This window comes from Centropristis striata, chromosome 10, assembly GCF_030273125.1.
Source record: "Centropristis striata isolate RG_2023a ecotype Rhode Island chromosome 10, C.striata_1.0, whole genome shotgun sequence".
In the NCBI taxonomy this organism is placed as follows: domain Eukaryota; kingdom Metazoa; phylum Chordata; class Actinopteri; order Perciformes; family Serranidae; genus Centropristis; species Centropristis striata.
In genome coordinates this window covers 14,492,340-14,511,558 of record NC_081526.1, presented here as the reverse complement: position 1 = coordinate 14,511,558, position 19,219 = coordinate 14,492,340, and the positions used below count along the sequence as shown (strand labels likewise).

The following is a 19,219-nucleotide window of genomic DNA, read 5'->3' as shown; positions in this document are numbered from 1 at the left end:
CAGCAGCAGCACAGGAGCTGCCGAGCCTCGTCTCTTCACACAGCCGGAGTAATAGAAACCCCCAGACAGCCATGGCAGAAAACGCCGGCTTGGAAAACCACCGCATCAAGAGCTTTAAAAATAAAGGACGCGATGTCGAGGTGAGCTGGCATGTAAACGCGGGTCTAAAAAGCGTGAATCGAGTTAGTTTTGCGTAGAAAACGGTAGACTTTGGGCCTCGTTGGGGAGCCTGGCCCCGGCTCGAGCTGCCAGCTAGCGAGCTAACGGTTCGCCATCAGAAGTGCTCATTGGCCTGTCTTGTTAACGGCAAATCCATCGTTTTTAAGCAATGTTAAGGATTGTTAACCAGATATCACAAATGGTGTAACAATATTAAATAGTTGCTGCTTCTAAAAAGAGAGCAACATCACAGTTGCACCGTTGTAAACGGGAGATTTGTAGCTGTCACTGCCAGCTAACGATCACTAGCTAGTTGGATGGACACCGGTCGCAGGCGAGGCTGGGCCCCGGCCGGTACCCTGATCTTTGATGTCTGCTATGCCCAGCCAACTGGGCTCAAGTAACACTAGTGCTAACTTGTGAGCGTCACATACATTTAACATTATTGGTAAAACATCGTTTTTAGGTTGAATCACACGTCTGGATCACATCCACCCTAACCAAACATTGCCCCTCCTTGTTAGCTTAGAGCTAGCATGTAAAGCCAGGTGCTGCTAGCTGAAACAGTTAGTGATGACCTTAGTTTTACTCTAATGTGAAAAACAGCAAAAGTACCACGAATTTAAATTGTTTGAGGTCATAAATGTACTAATTTTATTAGAACCCATCCATGGGACTAGGTTATCATTGAGCTAGCAGTGAAATTAAAGAAGTTGGTCTAATCTTATGTGGTTGTCACACATATTTCTTAATGGTTATACTTTATTAATTGACATTGCTATATTAACGTAGATCTGAAGGGTAATTTACATATTCTAGAAAGCCCCATTGGTCTCCCTAATCTCAAATGGGCAGTCTAACGTTGGGTATTGCAGCATCATTCACCTAACAAGTCTAATTATAAATCTCTGTGACAGCATTTGTCTGTAATGCCCATTGACATGATGGCCAAACCATCTGGCAAAAGGTTGTGTTCATACAAGCTTAGATAAAAGGAAGCTAACAGTGTTAACCCAAAGAAAATGTCCAGAATACCACATATCTAGACTTATTGGCAATATAGGTATGTGATTTATCAAAATACCACCCTCTCTTTTATAAGGCTTGCCAGCAAAAGCATGTCTGAAAAGGACTCGTCAAAACCTGTCAGTGTGTTGTTTGTTTCACCCTCAAATACCCAATGGCGCAGATTGATGCCCCATAGGTGGTTGTTTTGAATCTTGGAGTCAGAGTGACAAGCACATGGCTACTAGTACAGACAGGCTTTGCCAAGTGCATTCCTGATGCTATTTCAGGCATCTTGGATGTCTGACCTGGGTCCCCTTAAGAGCCTCTGCATGAATTTGAGTTTTCCTAAATGGATGACTCAGGCTACAGGACAGGTTGGAAAATGCCAGTTTGGGTTTTTATTTTATTTAGGTCAGGCATAACAGATTGCTGTTCATTTCTGACATAAGAAGCAGCCTTGAATTGCAAAGCAGTGAAATCTCATATGCTGCAGGTCTTAAGCTCTTTTGTTTTCAAGGATATCATATGACATGTGCTTTTGGCATAGATTGGTCAAGAATTTAAAAACGCCATATAATTCTTATTTTGCAAGATTGATTGTTTCATTAGGTTTTTGTTTATTGAGTATGAGCTGTGGTATCTCTATGATCTCCAGCAATGTAGTCTTTGTAGGCATCTAATCTTTAGCCAATTTAAGTGCATTTATTTCTCTTGACATCTAATGAGGGACATTTTTCTTTTGGTCAGTGTAGTAGCATTATTGTTGTTTTGCAATGTTTGGGAGACACCTCTCTGTTCCAAAGCCTCCTGAGTTATGACTGCCCCAGATTACGTAAGAGGCTATTTAGGAAGGCAACATGAACCTCTTCAAACAGTCACAAGATCTGAGACCATCTCAAACTGTTCAGAATGAACTGCAAATGCAACAGACCATCTTTTCTCTCTTGTACTGTTTTTTTTTAAGTTGTTTTATAGCGCTCATACCGTAAGATGTGTTTAAGGTGGTTTCTGTTTTCTGCCTAAACTGAGAAAAGTCATCTACGTACCCCATGTAGTTAAAGTTTGGTCATTTTCAATGGCTATAAGATCCCAGAATACAGTATTTTATGAATTGGGTGTATAATCTAATGGAAAATATACAGTTTGATATGTCGCTCATTTTATTTATTAGGGAATGTATTATCCACATAAAAGGCTACATTGTTGATTTTCATGTGCAATGTATAATTTCTCAAATGTTTTCTCATTTGCCGTCTTTCTTTTTCTTGCTTTGTTACAGACTATGAGAAGACATCGAAATGAGGTGACGGTTGAGTTGAGAAAGGTAAGAAAAGATATGCATCTGTCTACACACACATTCACAACTCTGTCAACATACTATAAATCGGTCTCAGATCCTAGGCCAGTGGAGTGGGACTCATTTAGAACATTGAAAATTCAGACCAGTGCCATTGTATGCTGAGGCATCCATACAAACAGCTAAAATATAGAAAATGGCTAAAAACTGCCAAAAACTGGGACCTGGCAACACTAGCCAGTGAATTCATGGTTAATATCAATAATATTGCTTGACTCTTGAGTGAACTGGCTCAAATGTTAACAAAGCCTTATTCAGCTGTCAGCACCCACTAAAACACCTCGTAAGTTTTCCCTGGGTTTAGGAGGGCTTTGGTGTTGTACAGCTGTTGAGATTCTTTAGAGCTATAATTATTGCTTTCGATAATGCCGAAAAAGATAACTGAGACAATATTTACTGCTTTTGTAGGACTTGAATATTTTATTGATGAATTGCTGAATTGGCTCATCCAGATGCTCTCCATTGCTTAGGCACAATGCAGATACACTTGTCTAAGCCATATGATGGCAGAGAAAATACTGCTGTCTTTTGAGAACAAATAAACATTTCTCATATTAATGGTTGCAAGCCAATATGTTTTTTTGCTTCCTTCTGTAGTTCTACGTTTCTGTCACGTTTGGAGGCACACCTGTGATTTCCTCCAGCATAGTCATAAATTAGACCACGAAATACCCGTTTGGTTGGTCCATCAGCTGTCAAGGTTCCTTTCAAACAGACTTCTAAAGCACCGTGGGTGATCTATTGAGTATATTTGCATTTCTGCTTTTCGGCTTTTTTTAAGGGCAGGTCCAAACTATTCCATAAAGGGCCATGATGCTGCAGATTTTTGTTCCAACCAATCAAGAACACTCCTGATATGACTGATCAGCTGTTTGAACACTGAGATCAGTTGATTAAATGACTTGTGTCTGTTGTGCTTCTGCTTGGTTGGAAGGACAACCAGAAGCCACATGGCTCTTTCTGGAATAGTTTGGACATGCTTGCTCTAATGTAATGGTTAAAGTGATTTTTTTCCGGTTACCCTTATTGTTATTGCTTGGCACAGGGAAAAGGATAGATTGTTTGTTTGAAAAGTCGGCATGTACAACCATGATTCCAAAAATAATTGGGACGTTGTCTAATGCGCAAATAGAACAATGTGATCATTTGTTAAGCCTTTTTGACACATATTCAATTAAAATTTTTTACAAAGACAACATATTTTATTTTCTAACTGAAGTTCTGAATAATGAAATTGATGCATTCTGTTTTTATTTACATTTTACATACCGTCAAAAAAAATTTGGGAATCAGGTTGTATCCAATTTTGGCAACATGGTATGTTGCAGAGTTGTGTTCAACAACAAAATTTGGGCCAAGACCAGTTTTTGTTACCAGGCTACTATGTTAGTGGTTTGTTTGTCTGAGGTAACTGTTGTAGCAAAGCATGAACAAAGTGGGGACATGGAAGTGTTGTACAATGCACATGCACTTTGTACATATTTGTTGGCATTTTAATCCTATAGTCCATGGTGCAGAAGACCAGAACAACAGAGTGTTAACATATACATCAGCAGAACAGTGTAGGAATTGACACACATTTTTAGTGCGTATGCATACAAATCTATGACTGATATACATGTACATCACTCGTGTTGGCACCTTCACTTCTGGGATATTTGCTTTATTCTCTTCAGTAAGTGAGACATTACTCAGGTGGATTGATGGTAGTTCAGGTGTACAGGCCTTTTGGATCATTGCAATTCTGCTGTTTTATGATTGCATTGCACAAAGAGATTTGATGTATCAGGTTTCATCGGTGACATGGCTTTTCTTTACTTGAGTTTCTACGATGGGCTTGGCATGTTGTGATGAATGTGCTGAGGTTAAGTTCGTATCATATTCTCTTGATTATACTCCGATACAACCATGGCTCCATCCTGCACAATGCTCTTAATCTGATGGTGGTTGTTTTTTTTTTTATGTCTTGTCATGTGCACTCCATTGAGGCTGTAACCTGTTAAAACATAAACACTGTTTTTGTAGCAGGGAGTGCTTTAAGATTGTGCAGTTTTTTACCAATGCAAAACCTCACCCTGCAGATACAAGTCGTGTTTGATATTAATGTGATTTTGGGAAGTTTGTCATGATTTCTGTATGCAAACAAGTTCTCAGAGTCAGAAGGAGTTAAGACTTCAGCATTTGACACTTAAGAGCTGCTTCATTGACAGTCACTTACACACAGGCTTTGTGGATGCTGCGACAGTGCCTGGCGGGATATTTCTTGCTGATGCAAATGCATTTTCTGTCTGGAACTGTGAACAAAAACTTACTTGGAAACAGAAGCTTAAAATTTTTTAGCGGTCAAATTGTCACGCTGTAGGCAGATCCTCAAGATGCTGCTTGGTAAGATCAGACTTGGATTCTAGTTGCAGCGTCTAGCATGGAATAAGTCACACCGTCTTCTGCATCATGGAAAATGATTTGAGCTGTTGAATTTTAGTAACTTTGTTGCAGTCTCTTTGTGTGCTTTTTTATACTCTGATATCCGTTCTGTCATGCACTGTTTTATCTGATGGGTCTGAGGTTGTTTTTACTTTCTCACACAGTTGGAGGCTGATTTTTGGTTTGTAACAGATGAATAGATCAGTCAAATTGTAGCTGGGTTAAAAGCTCTTTGTTTTTGTTTGAATGGAATATCTGACAGCAGGAAGACCAGTCACTGTCAATTTTTTTCTTCATGAAGAATTTCCTTTGTAGATTAATTGTACGTGAAATACGACACTAACCACATCAGTATGGGTCATTCATCAGGGTTATATCCACTACAAAGACCAAATAGTGATGAGTAGTGGTGTCCCTCTAAGCATTAATATTCAAAGCAGATTTTGTGATCATTTTAGTTGAATTCATCTATTGCCTTGCTGATAAATTTCCCCCGACTCTTATCTGCATTAGTTGAGTTATATGATTATTATTCAGAGTTGTTCCTACTTGGTCTCCTTGGTTAGAAAAGACATATCGAGCTTGTGGATGAGCAACCGGTGCCAGGCAGAATGATAGAAATTTAAATGTATTATTTGCTCTGTAGTCCAGCACACTGTCAATTATCATTGTAGATAAGACCCAAAAAAGATAACGGCGATATTATATATTGCTTTTGCAGGATGTGAGTATTTTATTAAAACATTACAGTATGCTTGCTCATCCAGATGCTCTACATTGTTTTTTACGTTCATACAGCTTTTAAGCCATACAGTGGCAGGAAAAACCCTGCTGTCTCTTGCAAATTACTAAACATTTGTCATAACCACTGTTGCAAGCCATGAATTTTTGGTTTCCTTCTGTATTTCTACATTTCCGTCCGTTCTGTTTGGAGGCCCACCTGTGTAATTTTCTCCCTTATAGTCCTAAATTACACCCCAAAATACTTGTTTGGTTGCTCCATCAACAATGGATATCCTTTCAAACTGGCTTCTAAAGCATGACTGTTTGGAGAATTTCTGTAATTTAATGTTATTAATAAAACTTCTTTGTGCTTGTCCTGAATTGTTCCTGCTGTAGAAATGGTACGTTTCTACTGTCCCACCATATTGCCCAACCCAACTGTAGCATTGTAGCAGTTATCTTATGTTTCATAACCACTGACTGTGTCAGCCCTTGCCAATTACAAGCTAACAATCTAACAAACAACATAGGAGAATCAAATACCATAACTATGCTACACTACATCTGTTGTACACAGATTTGCACAACAGACTAGGGATGTCCTGATTCGATCATAAAGACTCAATCACGGCATTTTTAACTGATCGGTATCAGCTACTGAGCCACATTAAGCCCCCTCTGATCCTTTGTCAGCTGTCACACAGGTGTTTTTACCCACAAAGCTTTAATGCACATTTCTGTCAATACTCCTACACCATCTCAGCACTGAGGACAGCATGTTTGTGTATAGGAGCAGGGGCTGAAGCAGTGGAACACCACATGCAACAAATGACAACAAAAGTCAGTATAGTTATGTTATTTACATTATGTACGTGCACTCTTTTAATATCAGCTGAGGATGTGTTGCGTTCGCTATAATCTCTGGTGCGGGGTGTTTTACTGTCACTGTGCCTTGGCTCCTGCTTGGGCAACAGACAGCGAGACAGCCCCCACGAGCAAAGAGCCAACAAGATTAACTTGTAATCCGTGCAAAAGATGTACAGACAACGAAAATAAACCCTCAGTGGAATACAGTTTATTCAGGTAACTGTACCAAAGCAACAAACACTGGAGGCCACTGAGACATTTTATTTTCTATTTTCTATTTGATACTTTTTTTTTTTTTTTTTTTTAAAGAATAAGAATAAAACAGAAAAACAACATGAAGGAAGAGCGTGGATGCAGGCATTTTTTCTTAATGAAAGGCAGAGCTATTCAGTTAAACATTTTACAGTTGATGGATTTAAAAAAAAAAACTTTAATAAATAAAAGTATCTATATTATTTATATGCTTGCAGCCACTTTTCAGAGGGTATTTTTCTCTTAATGCCAGACAAAAGCAGAGTATTTCACAAACTTCAAAACATGTCTGGAGGAGGACTTTTAGCACTGTGCTCAGAGAAAGTCTGAGATTATTGGTAAACAGGCACAGCCATCGGCAGACGTTTGGGGAGCACAGGCGCAGCCAGGGGGGTATTAAGACCTACAACGTCATTGCTATGAAATAAGGATGTGGACTCAAGTCCAGCACATTCCTTTTAGCTGGGTCAGAGCAGCAAGAAGCACTGCAATAGCTGATTAGTCATCAGTGACGCACATCAGCATGATACACAGGAATGTAGGGCAAGGGAATCTCCTCCTACCACTGACTCACATGCTCTGTAAACTGTTGGGGTGTGCGGGTCTTTCTTCCTGTCTGTATGTGCGCCCGCTGGGGGGATGCAGAGTGTGTTGAAGGGGCGAGAGGGTTAAGGTTCAGGGTCCTTCAAAGATGAGTGTGTGCTCGCTGTGTGGACTAGCCTTCGGGCAGATTACTCTGACTTACCCGCTTATGCTGGGATTTCTAACATTCAGGCTTACACTCCAGAAAGTAAAAGTTTTGGGGGATAGGAATTGTTTCTGAGGTAGTCCTAGATTCACTGTCACTTTAAGGATTCATGAATGCACTAATGAACGCTTTCATCTCCTCCCCTCATTGCTTTTCTGTCTTTTTTCCTCTTGTCAGAACAAACGAGACGAACATCTACTGAAGAAGAGAAACGTCCCACTGGAGGAGAGTCTGGAGGACTCTGATGTCGACTCAGACTTCAAAGGAGTAAGTGTGGGTGTGTGGGTGTGTGCATATGTGTGTGAGGCGAGAGGGATGTAGTGAGACTGGACTGTCTGGATAACTGGTCAGAGGGTTTAAAATCCAGTGGGCAGTGTGTTTAATTCAAAGTGTGCATGATACACAGTAGAAACAGTAGCTGAACAGCTTCAGGAAGAAGCTAGAATAGAAGGATTTACAGTGCAAATATAAACATATTTTGATGTTATGTTCTGTTAGAAATGTGTATTATACCAATCTCCAATGTGCAGAATCACCCACATTACAAAAAAAACATTTTCTCTTTAGGTGAGACTGAAAGCAGCAGCTGTCAAAAAAAATATCCCCATGTGGTGATTATTTAGTGCAATCATATCACACAGATGGAGATCTCCCAGCTGTCCTGGAGATGTAGATGTTTAAATTTCCTAGACTGATGTATCCTCACGTCTACAATTCCATGACAACCGGGTAAACTCCATCTGTTGGGCAAGATGTGGAGGCTTCCCAACTGTTACTAGATGGACAGTTTGGTGAGGGGGAGGTTTTTCTTTGTCATTTTCATAAACATTTTTTATGCCTGTCAATGCATATTTCAGTTTTATAATATGTGCTGCTGAAATAAGGTGAATCCAATTAGGTTTGTGCCCACAGCAACAACAGTTGTTTTGAAAATGAATGTTTTTCTCCATAAATAATATTCAATTTTTTTAGGTTTGTTTTTGCATGTTGTGTGGATTATTCTGAGAAACGAGTGACAATGTTTCTAGAACCACAACATGCTGTCTCAAATAAAAATATCTAGCAACTAAAGCAGATAAGTAAAGTGATATGCAAAACAATCTAATTTCTGAAAACTCATTTGAGTATGTACAAATATATATAATCTAAGTCAGTGGTTTCTCGAGGGAACAAAAGCATAATGTTGCAGTTAAAACTTAAACAAATCCCTCTCTCTTGCAGCTGTAACGTTGTTTCAGTGTACCTTCTAGTTTCCTCACGATGTAATGAGCTGTATGTGTGCAGGGTGTAGTGATATGCTGCCCAAGATGCATTTATCTCCAAAGCTATTGACTTGATTGATGTTATTCTTTTAGTAGATTAATTGAATAATGAGGAATAGCCTGCAGAGTCTGCCAATCAGTGAATTTTAATCACAAATTAAAATTGCAGTCTCAACTCGTGGCCTACAGCAGCAGCAGCAGTTGTGAGAAAGAAAGTGTCAGAGCACTGAAAAAAAGTGGATGACTGTGCCACCACATGTCTAAGCTGTTTCATCAAATGTTTTTTTACCTCTTCGTTAGTTCTAGAAACACTGTAGTAGCTTCATCGGAGCTGTGAATGAAAGCTTATGCTGCCATTGTTAAACTGAGGAGGAATTTTAATTTCCAGTAAAGTAGCAGAGAGACATATCTTAAAGGTGCTGCACACGACTTTCAGAACATAAAGATAGCACTAAACAAATATTTGTTAGGTGAAAATATAGTGTAGTGTAACGTCCGGACCAGTAATAAAGCCACACTTTACAGCAACTTTTAATCAGATATTCCACTTGATACTGAAAAAGGCTAGCCTGGACGCTGGGTGGGACTTCACCGCTACATTCTTGCAGCCCTGTGGGATGTTCATAGTCACAATCAAAGGCACTTAGGGTAAATGAGGGTGCAGCTTCTTGTGATTTCTTTCATCCATTTCAGCTAAGAGCCACTGAATATTTATCATATTCTGCATTCCTAATTTTCGTGTTAGACACCAAGGTGCAGTGGGGCAAGCTGCTAAAGTCTCGATACAGACCTGCAAACAAAGCATATTTCCATAAGTTTAACATATTATTTGAATAGGTATAATCAAGTGTCAGGCAAGTTTCTCAACTCAACTGACCCTTTTCAATGTGAAAATAATATCTAGCATCAGCATGAGATATAGAATGATTTTGTAACACTATTGCTCCCATATAATTAAAATAGGATAATGCATAATTTTTATTCTATGATTGCACCCTAATAACGTGTGGGAAATGCACTGTTTTTCAGTCTTGCAGTGTGGCGTCTACAGTTGACTGTTGGAGTGGTTAACTTTTGATGATATAGTAGCTCAGCAATCTATGACTTTGACTTTGCTAATATTCCTCTCCATTTCTCTTTGTGCAGCAAAATGTCACGCTTGATGCCATCTTACAGGTAAGAGTTCACATCACCAAAGACTTTGATTATACATTTCATACTTTTCCGCAATGTAGCCACAGTGGCTCCTAAACTGTTTAAGGACGCTGTGCTAACATTTATCATGGCTTCCACTCTGTCACTGCAGAACGCTACCAGTGATAACGCAGTTATCCAGCTCAGTGCTGTACAGGCGGCCAGGTGAGTGACTGACAGAACACACTCATAGAAACACAAGGTGATTTTTGTACATGAAGGTCTTGAGATTTTTTTTTTTTTTTGCTCTTTGTCAGAAAACTGCTCTCGAGTGACAGAAACCCTCCCATCGACGACTTGATAAAGTCTGGGATCCTGCCCATTTTAGTCAAATGCCTGGAAAGGGACGACAAGTAAGTATGCCTCCAAAACAGTTTGTGTTTGCCTCCAGTGTTGTTTCTCTGTGACGTGATGAACTTGGTGTTCTAGCTGTTGAGACTGCAGACCGCTGTGATGGATTACTGATGCTGCTACATCAAGGTGCGTGCGTGCGTGCGTGTGTGTGCAGGGCAGTTGGCTGCTCCCTTCGGTCACGGCCAAGCCAAATATAACAGCATTCCTGTCACTCGGAGTTCCCCATTTCCCAGGACCTTGTATTCACTGAGGGGGGAGATTGAATAGTTGGGGTAGTAGAGCTTGTAAGGAAGAAGCTGTAAGGATTTCACTAAGGCAACCAACAACAGATAGCATCATATTAACATGGAGCACCATCTTATGTTGGACGTTCTGAATTGCAAATGCAGATTAACCATGTGCCTCCATCAAGTGAAATTAATGGTCTACTATGTTGCCATAGCATTGTGGCACAAAGCCAGCTCAGCCTAATGACATAATGAGCTACAGAACCACCGTGTGTGTACAGCATGAAGATGAGCTCCATTTTATGGACACAAGAAAAGACAAAAAAGTAGTTCCTTCTTTTTAAGTGAAATCTATATATGCGTGATTGGGCAGAATATGAAACTATTCTGTCCACAGGCAACCACAGACACTGTTGCATCACAAAGGGCACCACACCCTGATTACAGTTCTACATCTCAGCTAAACCAGTAGGAAGTCCACATCATGGTTTCGTTGCCTGATGAAATATTTAGTGGAGTAGACACTTACCAGCTTTTGCCATGATTTACTCGCATTTGGCTGGTGGGTGGTGTGAGGATCACTTGTGACTTTGTGATTCCTAAAATTGTTGTATCCTCAATTGTGTTGCATCATTTAAAAGAACCATTTCATGATAGTAGTGGCGCCAGTTCTGCAAACAGGACGTTATCTAGACCACTGATTGGGGTGTATTGCCCACCAAACAGACTAATGAAGCTAATTATGGAAAACTTTGCTATGCTCTGATGAGGAAGAAGCTTGTGATTAAAGTAGGTTTGAGACACATTGTTCTAAAAAGTACTGGAAGGCCAAAAACTGATGTATTAGATGCTTTGGGAAAAATAAAATCTGCTTCGAAGAACTTGTAACCCCAGCTGGGAAGTGTTCCCATAAATATTTATCATCATTATTATTCCCAGCATTTCTGCCCCAGTGTACTATGGAAACTAAATTTGCTTTCTTATTGTCTTTATCTTGTTTTGTTTTTTTCCTAACTGGTTGTGTTTTCTTTCTCCTACAGCCCCTCTCTTCAGTTTGAGGCAGCCTGGGCTCTGACCAACATTGCCTCTGGGACGTCGGCACAGACTCAGGCTGTGGTTGAATCCAGTGAGTTGACCCCACATTCTGTCTTCCTGCAGGCTCTGTTTGCATACTGTCTGCAATCTGCAGAGCAAGCATGTTTATTTGTTTTACACTCAATGAAGCATTCAGTCTTTTTTTTTGGGATGATGTTTTTATTAGATAACAGTGCATTTTTATTTTGGAGAAAAACAACAACAACATGACTGTCTGTTTCAGCCAGCTAATCACATGAATGCTCAATCTGATCGTAGTTTCCTTTCTCCGGTTAGTTTAAAACTGAGGAACGTCACTTATCTAAACCATACCCTAAATTTAAAACAACAGATTGAACATGTTAGCAATCTAAATTGAATGCAATTGCTCACATCAAACTATATTTAATGTATACGTCTACATGGAACATTTAATATATTTTAGCTTTTTTTTCTGAGAATTTTATTTTGAACATGTAAAAGTAAACAAAAACACTAAATATAAGATAAAAGTTAAAAGAAATATACAATGAGAGAAAAAAAGAGAGGAAAATGAGAACAGGTCAAACCTGTACATGCAACAGCTCAGGGGCCTCATGTATCAAAGAGTGCATACCTTTCATACTAAAAGATGGCATACTCCCAAAACTAGAAAAGTACGTACGCAAACTCACCTGCACATGTATCAAACTGTGCTTACGCTAGGTTTTGTGCACCTTTTCTTGATACATACCAATCAGCGTGGAACTGAGCGCACATGCACGAGCCAGCAACCAAAATCAGTTTATTTTCATTGAGAAAAATCCATTCCAAACAAGCCAACATGTAAGAACTTTCTCTTTGCATCTTGTCCAGATGTGTCTGGGGCAGGAGTAGGGATCTAAATACACATAGAGGGCCCTGTGTTCTGGGCTAGCTATGCAATTCTGAGCTTGTTTATTTAATTTGGCTGTGATCGTGACCTGGAAACAGGTCTTATCATTGGAGTTTCACAATCTGTCACCTTGGGCAACTTTCTGATACAGTTGATGTTTCTGTGTCCAGATGCAGTGCCCCTGTTCCTGCGACTGCTAAACTCTGCCCACCAGAATGTATGTGAACAGGCTGTATGGGCTTTAGGAAACATTATAGGTGAGTGGTGCGCTCTAACTGAAGTGTGTACTTGCTGCTGGGAAGCAACTGTTGAGAGTTACGCTGACCTCTGCCCGTTACCTGCGCAGGTGATGGTCCACAGTGCAGGGATTATGTCATCTCCCTGGGCGTGGTCAAGCCCCTGCTTTCTTTCATCAACCCGTCGATCCCCATCACCTTCCTCCGCAATGTCACCTGGGTCATTGTTAACCTCTGCCGCAACAAGGATCCGCCACCACCCATGGAAACTGTGCAAGAGGTGGGTCTGTGTGCAAGTCTGCGGGCTCTCATGTGCCAGTCAGATGGATGTGTAGCTTTGCTGTTGACTGTGTCACTGCAGGCTGAGTCACACAGAGTTTTTCGCTGTGCCTTTTCAGTATCCAAATCAGCCTCATCACCCAGGGGAGTTTCTAACTATAAAGCTCTTTATGAACAATTGAAGTTCGGTTTTGACAGCTCTTTGTGATTTTTCTTTTTCTCCGTCATTTCACTGTGCCTTGTTTTTGCCTTCATGTAATCCATCTTCTCCTCTGCCTACATCCAACCCACTCACAACCTACTTTTCTTTCCCCACAGATTTTGCCTGCCCTCTGTGTGCTAATATATCACACAGACATAAATGTAAGTATCAGAGCGAAGGTTAATTGTCATTGTGTATTTACTGGTTTTTATAGAGTGTCCAGAAAAATCTATTCTTTTAAATGTTTTACACATTTTGTGTGTGTTTTAGATCCTAGTAGACACAGTGTGGGCTCTCTCCTATCTGACGGACGGGGGCAACGAGCAGATCCAAATGGTCATTGACTCTGGAGTCGTTCCATTTCTTGTGCCTCTCCTCAGCCATCAGGAGGTCAAAGTTCAGGTGAGACCTTGTTTCATTGATGGAATCCATTTGTCCTTGTCTACACTGAGATGATGATTCACAAATTTGATTAGAATTAATCAGCGAGGTATCTATCTTTTAATGACTGTCCTTTGCCTTCAAACTACAGACGGCAGCTCTGAGGGCAGTGGGTAACATCGTGACAGGAACAGACGAGCAGACGCAGGTTGTGCTCAACTGTGACGTCCTGTCACACTTCCCCAACCTGCTCACACATCCTAAAGAAAAGATCAACAAGGTATCACAACCACAGCCTCAACCTTCATGATTTTATTGTTTTTTTTTATTTTATAAGTCTGTCAGTTGCAGGGAAGTTCATGACATTTATGAGAGCTTTGTGTTTCAATGTGAGGAAGTATATTATCTCTGGAGCACATTTGATTTGTATATATTACTTCATGTATTCACTGAAACACAATGTGCAGTTTGTAGCTTTTTGTTCATTTATTTTTAATGAAAAACACTTTATTTTCAACACACACACACACACACACACACACACACACACACACACACACACACACACATATGAGGATCTCTGTTGCCCAGATTTCAGCAGAGTACATTCATTATGAATCAAATAGTGAAATCAAAACATTTGGAGAGCATACTTCTTTTTTTCACTCACTACAAGAACATATGTCCATCACACTTTTAATAAATACCCATGTTCTGGTGCTTTAGGCAGATTCATTGCACAATCAAGTGTATATTTGGAAGACAAATCATCTGTTTTATTCACAGTTTACAAGCCTGATAAGAAAAGGTATTGGAGTGAAAGAGAAATGCACAGGCACTTGGAAAAATATGTGTGTGTGTGTGTGTGTGTGTGTGTGGGAGATATAGCGCCAATTTTGAGCATTTGCGATTGGTCTGTTTGCAGGAGGCAGTCTGGTTCCTCTCCAACATTACAGCTGGGAACCAGCAGCAGGTCCAAGCTGTGATCGATGCCGGTCTGATTCCTATGATCATTCACCAACTGGCTAAGGTTTGTGCACGACGGAAAAGAACAGGAAATAAATTCCCTACGCTTTATGTTCTCAAATCTTTATATTCAGTTTTCACAACAGATGGTATAACACTCTGAATTTGGAAAAAGCATAATTTTGGCATTAATCGTATTCAGTTGCAGCGACGCATTGTGTTTTGTAGCCGGAGAAGCAAAGTGACTTTTGAGCAACATTGAACTTTGAATGCAAATGTGGCCTAGATTTTTCTTATTTTTTCTGCTTCTATGGAAACGACCTGCTATATGCACATCTCAGTGACAGTCTGTTTCTCCACAGGGTGACTTTGGTACACAGAAGGAGGCTGCATGGGCCATCAGCAACCTCACCATCAGTGGGAGGAAAGACCAGGTGAGCTGGGCTTTGGCACCAATGGTGTAGAAATCTAGAGTTTGTTTAAATTAATTTTTTTGAAACTGCAGAAATCAAACCCAGCATGTGAGTCAGGCATAATCATTTTTGAAGAGGCAGAATGAATCTAGGCAATGTTGTTTTGAGTGAAATTACGAGTACGTGTTCCACGCTTGTAACCATGTCCTTATGTTGTAATCAAGTATGGATGTGGTGTGTATGTGTGGGTTTGTGTAGGTGGAGTTCCTGGTTGAGCAGAACGTCATCCCTCCGTTCTGTATCCTGCTGTCAGTGAAGGACTCTCAGGTGGTGCAGGTCGTCTTGGACGGCCTGAAGAATATCCTCATCATGGCAGGCGATGAAGCCAGTACTATTGCTGAGATCATAGAGGAGTGTGGAGGTATGCATCTGGATGATAATGGCTGATGGTTCTGATTCCATTACTTTCCTTAAGTAAAAGTACAAATACAACATTGAAAATATTCCAATACAAGTAAAAATCCTGCATTCAAAACCTTTAGCATGCAAATATTAAAAGTAAAATGTTCATAGTCATTGTGCAGTAAAATGTTTCCTGTGTTTATTATTATATATGATGTTTTATGAATTAATATTAATGCTGCATTAATGTGTATATGATGTTTTATGAATTAATATTAATGCTGCATTAATGTGTATGTTGCATTTTTCTGCTGTAGAGGTTGTAACTCCTTTTAATATACTGTTTGTTTTAATCTACAGCAACACATTATATTTAATGAGATCATCTTATGTCTATAGTATCATTGTTCTGTGAGAACCATGCATCTCTAAAAAGTCGACTTATCGTGAGAAAAAATTTCTGTTTACAGTTTTGTGACACAGCTGATCGGAGAGGGCTTTTCAAAATGTATTCATCTTAAGAAGTAGAATAATGTTCACAACCCATAAAGTAACATTTCGTCCCTCAGTTTACCAGAAAAATTTAAGATAAATTGTTCTCACTAGACAGGAAGGACATTAAAATTTGTAATGCGTAAAACTCTCAGACAAATGTAGTAGTGTCAATGGTGTAAAAGTAGCATATAATGAAGCACCACAGTAAAATGCAAGTATTATGAATTTGTGCTTGAGTACATGTACTCAAGTAGTCAGTCCTCTGTGTTAATGTTGTTAATAACAGATGCATTTTGTCTTTTTTTCAGGTTTGGAGAAGATAGAAAACCTGCAGCAGCATGAGAATGAGGATATCTACAAACTAGCCTTTGAGATTATTGATCAGTACTTTTCAGGAGATGATGTAAGTTTACCGCCAGTGATTTACAGCTCAAAATCTTTGTTTGATTTTCACACTCGGTCCGCAACTTACTCCACTCTGATCTCACTGTGTCTGTGGTTTTTTCAGATCGATGAAGATCCCAGCTTGATCCCTGACACCACTCAAGGAGGAACCTTCAACTTTGATCCAGCTTCCAACATGCAAACGAAGGAGTTTAATTTCTAAAAGCCAGGATGTCTGTTTCAACCAGCTGCACGGGTACTCTGTAATCACCCCAGACATTCATCCATCTCTCCTCCAAACCTGGCAACCTGGTACCGAAGGATTTACTTGGCATCACTTCAACATGGAAATTTACCACTGAAGGATTTACCCACCCCACCTCTGCACTGCGGGGTGTTTTTTTTCTTTTTCTTTTGTTAATGGTCATCCTTCACCGAACAAGGCAACCCTGCACAGGAGTCCTGCTCATTCAACAGGCACCATCACCATCTGGCAACCTGCATCAGGAGGGTTGTCAATATCCCTGCCAGTGCTTCGAAATATCACACAAAAATAAAACCGGAAGGAAGAAAAAGCCTTCGTGGCAAGATTTAATTGCCAAATGTCAAGTCTTCACAATGACAGAAACACAAGCACATCTTCAGACACAAACACACACATATACACTTTTTGACACTTAGAATTTGTGTGCATACTTCTGTTAGAAGCCATCATATCACTTATGGGGAAGAAATACTGCTGTTTGTTTGTGGTTTATTTTTTGTGCTTTCCCTCCCCTGGATTTGTCCTCTGGTGTTACTTCACCTACGCGCACGCACACTGACGTACAAAGTACACACTTCGACACACTTAGTCACACAGATTTGCCGATGGCCGGGCACCCCAATAACCCTCTCTCACACCCAGTTTAAAGAGTTAATCCCAGAGCTAAGCCATGATTAACCACGGACCCCCACTGCCCTCCCAAGAGAGTCCTCGGGCAGGTGGAGGGGTGAAAGGGCTCCAAGGCAAAAAGAGGACTCCGTGGCAAACTGACTGACGGGACTTCTGACTCAATGACGTCACTTTTTTAATGTGACCTCTGTTGAATAATCAACGTTGGTTTAAAAAAAAAAAAATCATCAAAAATGTGAAGAAAATGCCATAATTATTTTCTTTTTCTTTTAATATATACAACTGTTAAACCTGCTAACTGCCTGCTACTGGTTCAGCAGAGCAACAACAGCTTTGTTTTTATTTTTTATTTTTTTAATGGATGTGAATATCTGTCACGGGAGGAATCACCTTTAGGTGAAGGCGCAGAGACTTAAGAGAAGAGGAATGTGTCAGCTGTAGCGTTTATCCCCCTACAGGACATCCATTTTTGCAGCATGAGCTTGGTCACATCCTGTGAACCAAGTGTGCTTCGGGACTCCCCAGTAATGTGAAACTTGGAAAGGGCGGGGGGATTAACAAACAAAAAAAAAGAAAGAAATGAACGTCGAGTTAAAATCGACCCAATTTGCTTATCTGACCTTTAAGCTAATTTTTATTCTTTTAAATTTCTCTCTTCAAAAAAATATTTTAGGTTAATGTTTCAGCTTTTTCTGGTTGAGTCTGTGGAGCTTCCATTTGTCTGTTTTCCTTTTTTCCTTTTCTTCAGTCTTATGCACACGTCAGAGAAGGCATATTGATGTCTGCCTGCAGAAAGGGACCTATACTCTATGAAGACTAGACTTGTATTACGAGTACAGGTCCTGATTACAGTACTTAACTACTTTTTCGATGAAGAGGTCACATGTCATCACTCAATTTGAATAATTGTACAAAAATGTGATGTGTATCTCTCCTTGCCGTCTAATGAATATATGAATATATTTACATAAAGCCTGTACAAAGCTGCTGCAGCTGACAGTCATTGGATGGACGATAACCTTACTGTCAAAGATGGCTGGGGAGGGTTTTTTTGTTGAAGCAATATTTCTTTGTTTCAATGTTTTTATTTTTGACTTGCATATGTATTGTGATGACATGCTGATGAATTGGAACAGGCTGTTTTTTTTCTCTCTCTCTCTTCGTAGTGGTGACGGGCTGTTTAAAATGTGCCGTCCCATGTCCCAGTTGGTGTGTGGGTGCGGGTTCAAGGTGTCAAACTTGTGAACCCGACCCTAGCCCTGGTCTCGAAGACTTTATGATCCTCTGGTTGGCTGCTAACTACTGAGAGGGGGTCAGAACAGGTGGGAAGGGGGTCACACTGGGGTTTTAAATATTGGGTGGGGTTGTTATGAGCAGCCCAGGCTTGTTTTTGGGACTAGCTGTTTATTACTGAACAAAACTATAGAGAGGGTGTACAGTCATGAACTAGCAGACTAGACCGAGCCACTTTAAAGATTTACAATTTCGTTGCCTTGTACCCGAATTGGATACAAGCTTATGTTTGTTGCAAGATTTTTACTTGCTAATGAAAAGTTGTTTTAAATAAAATAATAGGAGAAAAGCAACAGACAGCGTTTTGGCCTCTGATTGTTTATATCTTTTTATAAATTTTAGATTGAATTCCTCTCTTTAAGGTGGCTCATTGATGCTTTCAACTCTTGTGCATATTAAAGACAAGAATGAGTTGAAAATCATTGTGCCTTTTGTTTTTCATTTCAACTAAAACTAGGTTTTATTGAATAGAAACGATTCTTTGAGCAACTGGAGACTTTTGAAATGGGAGATGCAGTAATATGTGGTCTCCCTGTTGTTGGAGTTTGCCATGGGAATGGTCAATGCTGCTCTCTGCTGTTGAGAGTAACTGCTCCCCTCCAATCTTATTCACTCAACATTGTAACACACCATTTCTCCCACTCATTTACCCCCCGAACACCACAAACCATCAATGCCATATTTCAGTCAGGGGATTTTGATATCATCTCCTCATCTCACCCTCAGGACATGATCTGTGTTTCTGATCCT

At 40.0% G+C, this 19,219-nt stretch overlaps 1 protein-coding gene across 1 annotated transcript; it reads left to right on the top strand.

Annotated features, from left to right (window-relative positions):
• Window positions 1-18,762, top strand: kpna3 (karyopherin alpha 3 (importin alpha 4)). Its single transcript, XM_059342787.1, has 17 exons — window positions 1-140; window positions 2,447-2,491; window positions 7,716-7,805; window positions 9,947-9,976; window positions 10,107-10,159; window positions 10,252-10,347; window positions 11,616-11,701; window positions 12,694-12,780; window positions 12,870-13,039; window positions 13,357-13,401; window positions 13,511-13,642; window positions 13,773-13,901; window positions 14,547-14,651; window positions 14,950-15,021; window positions 15,259-15,421; window positions 16,206-16,300; window positions 16,406-18,762. Exons 1-17 carry the CDS (start codon window positions 72-74, stop codon window positions 16,502-16,504), a joined length of 1,566 nt encoding a protein of 521 aa, XP_059198770.1. The 5' UTR covers window positions 1-71; the 3' UTR covers window positions 16,505-18,762.
• Window positions 18,763-19,219: the final 457 nt, after the last annotated feature.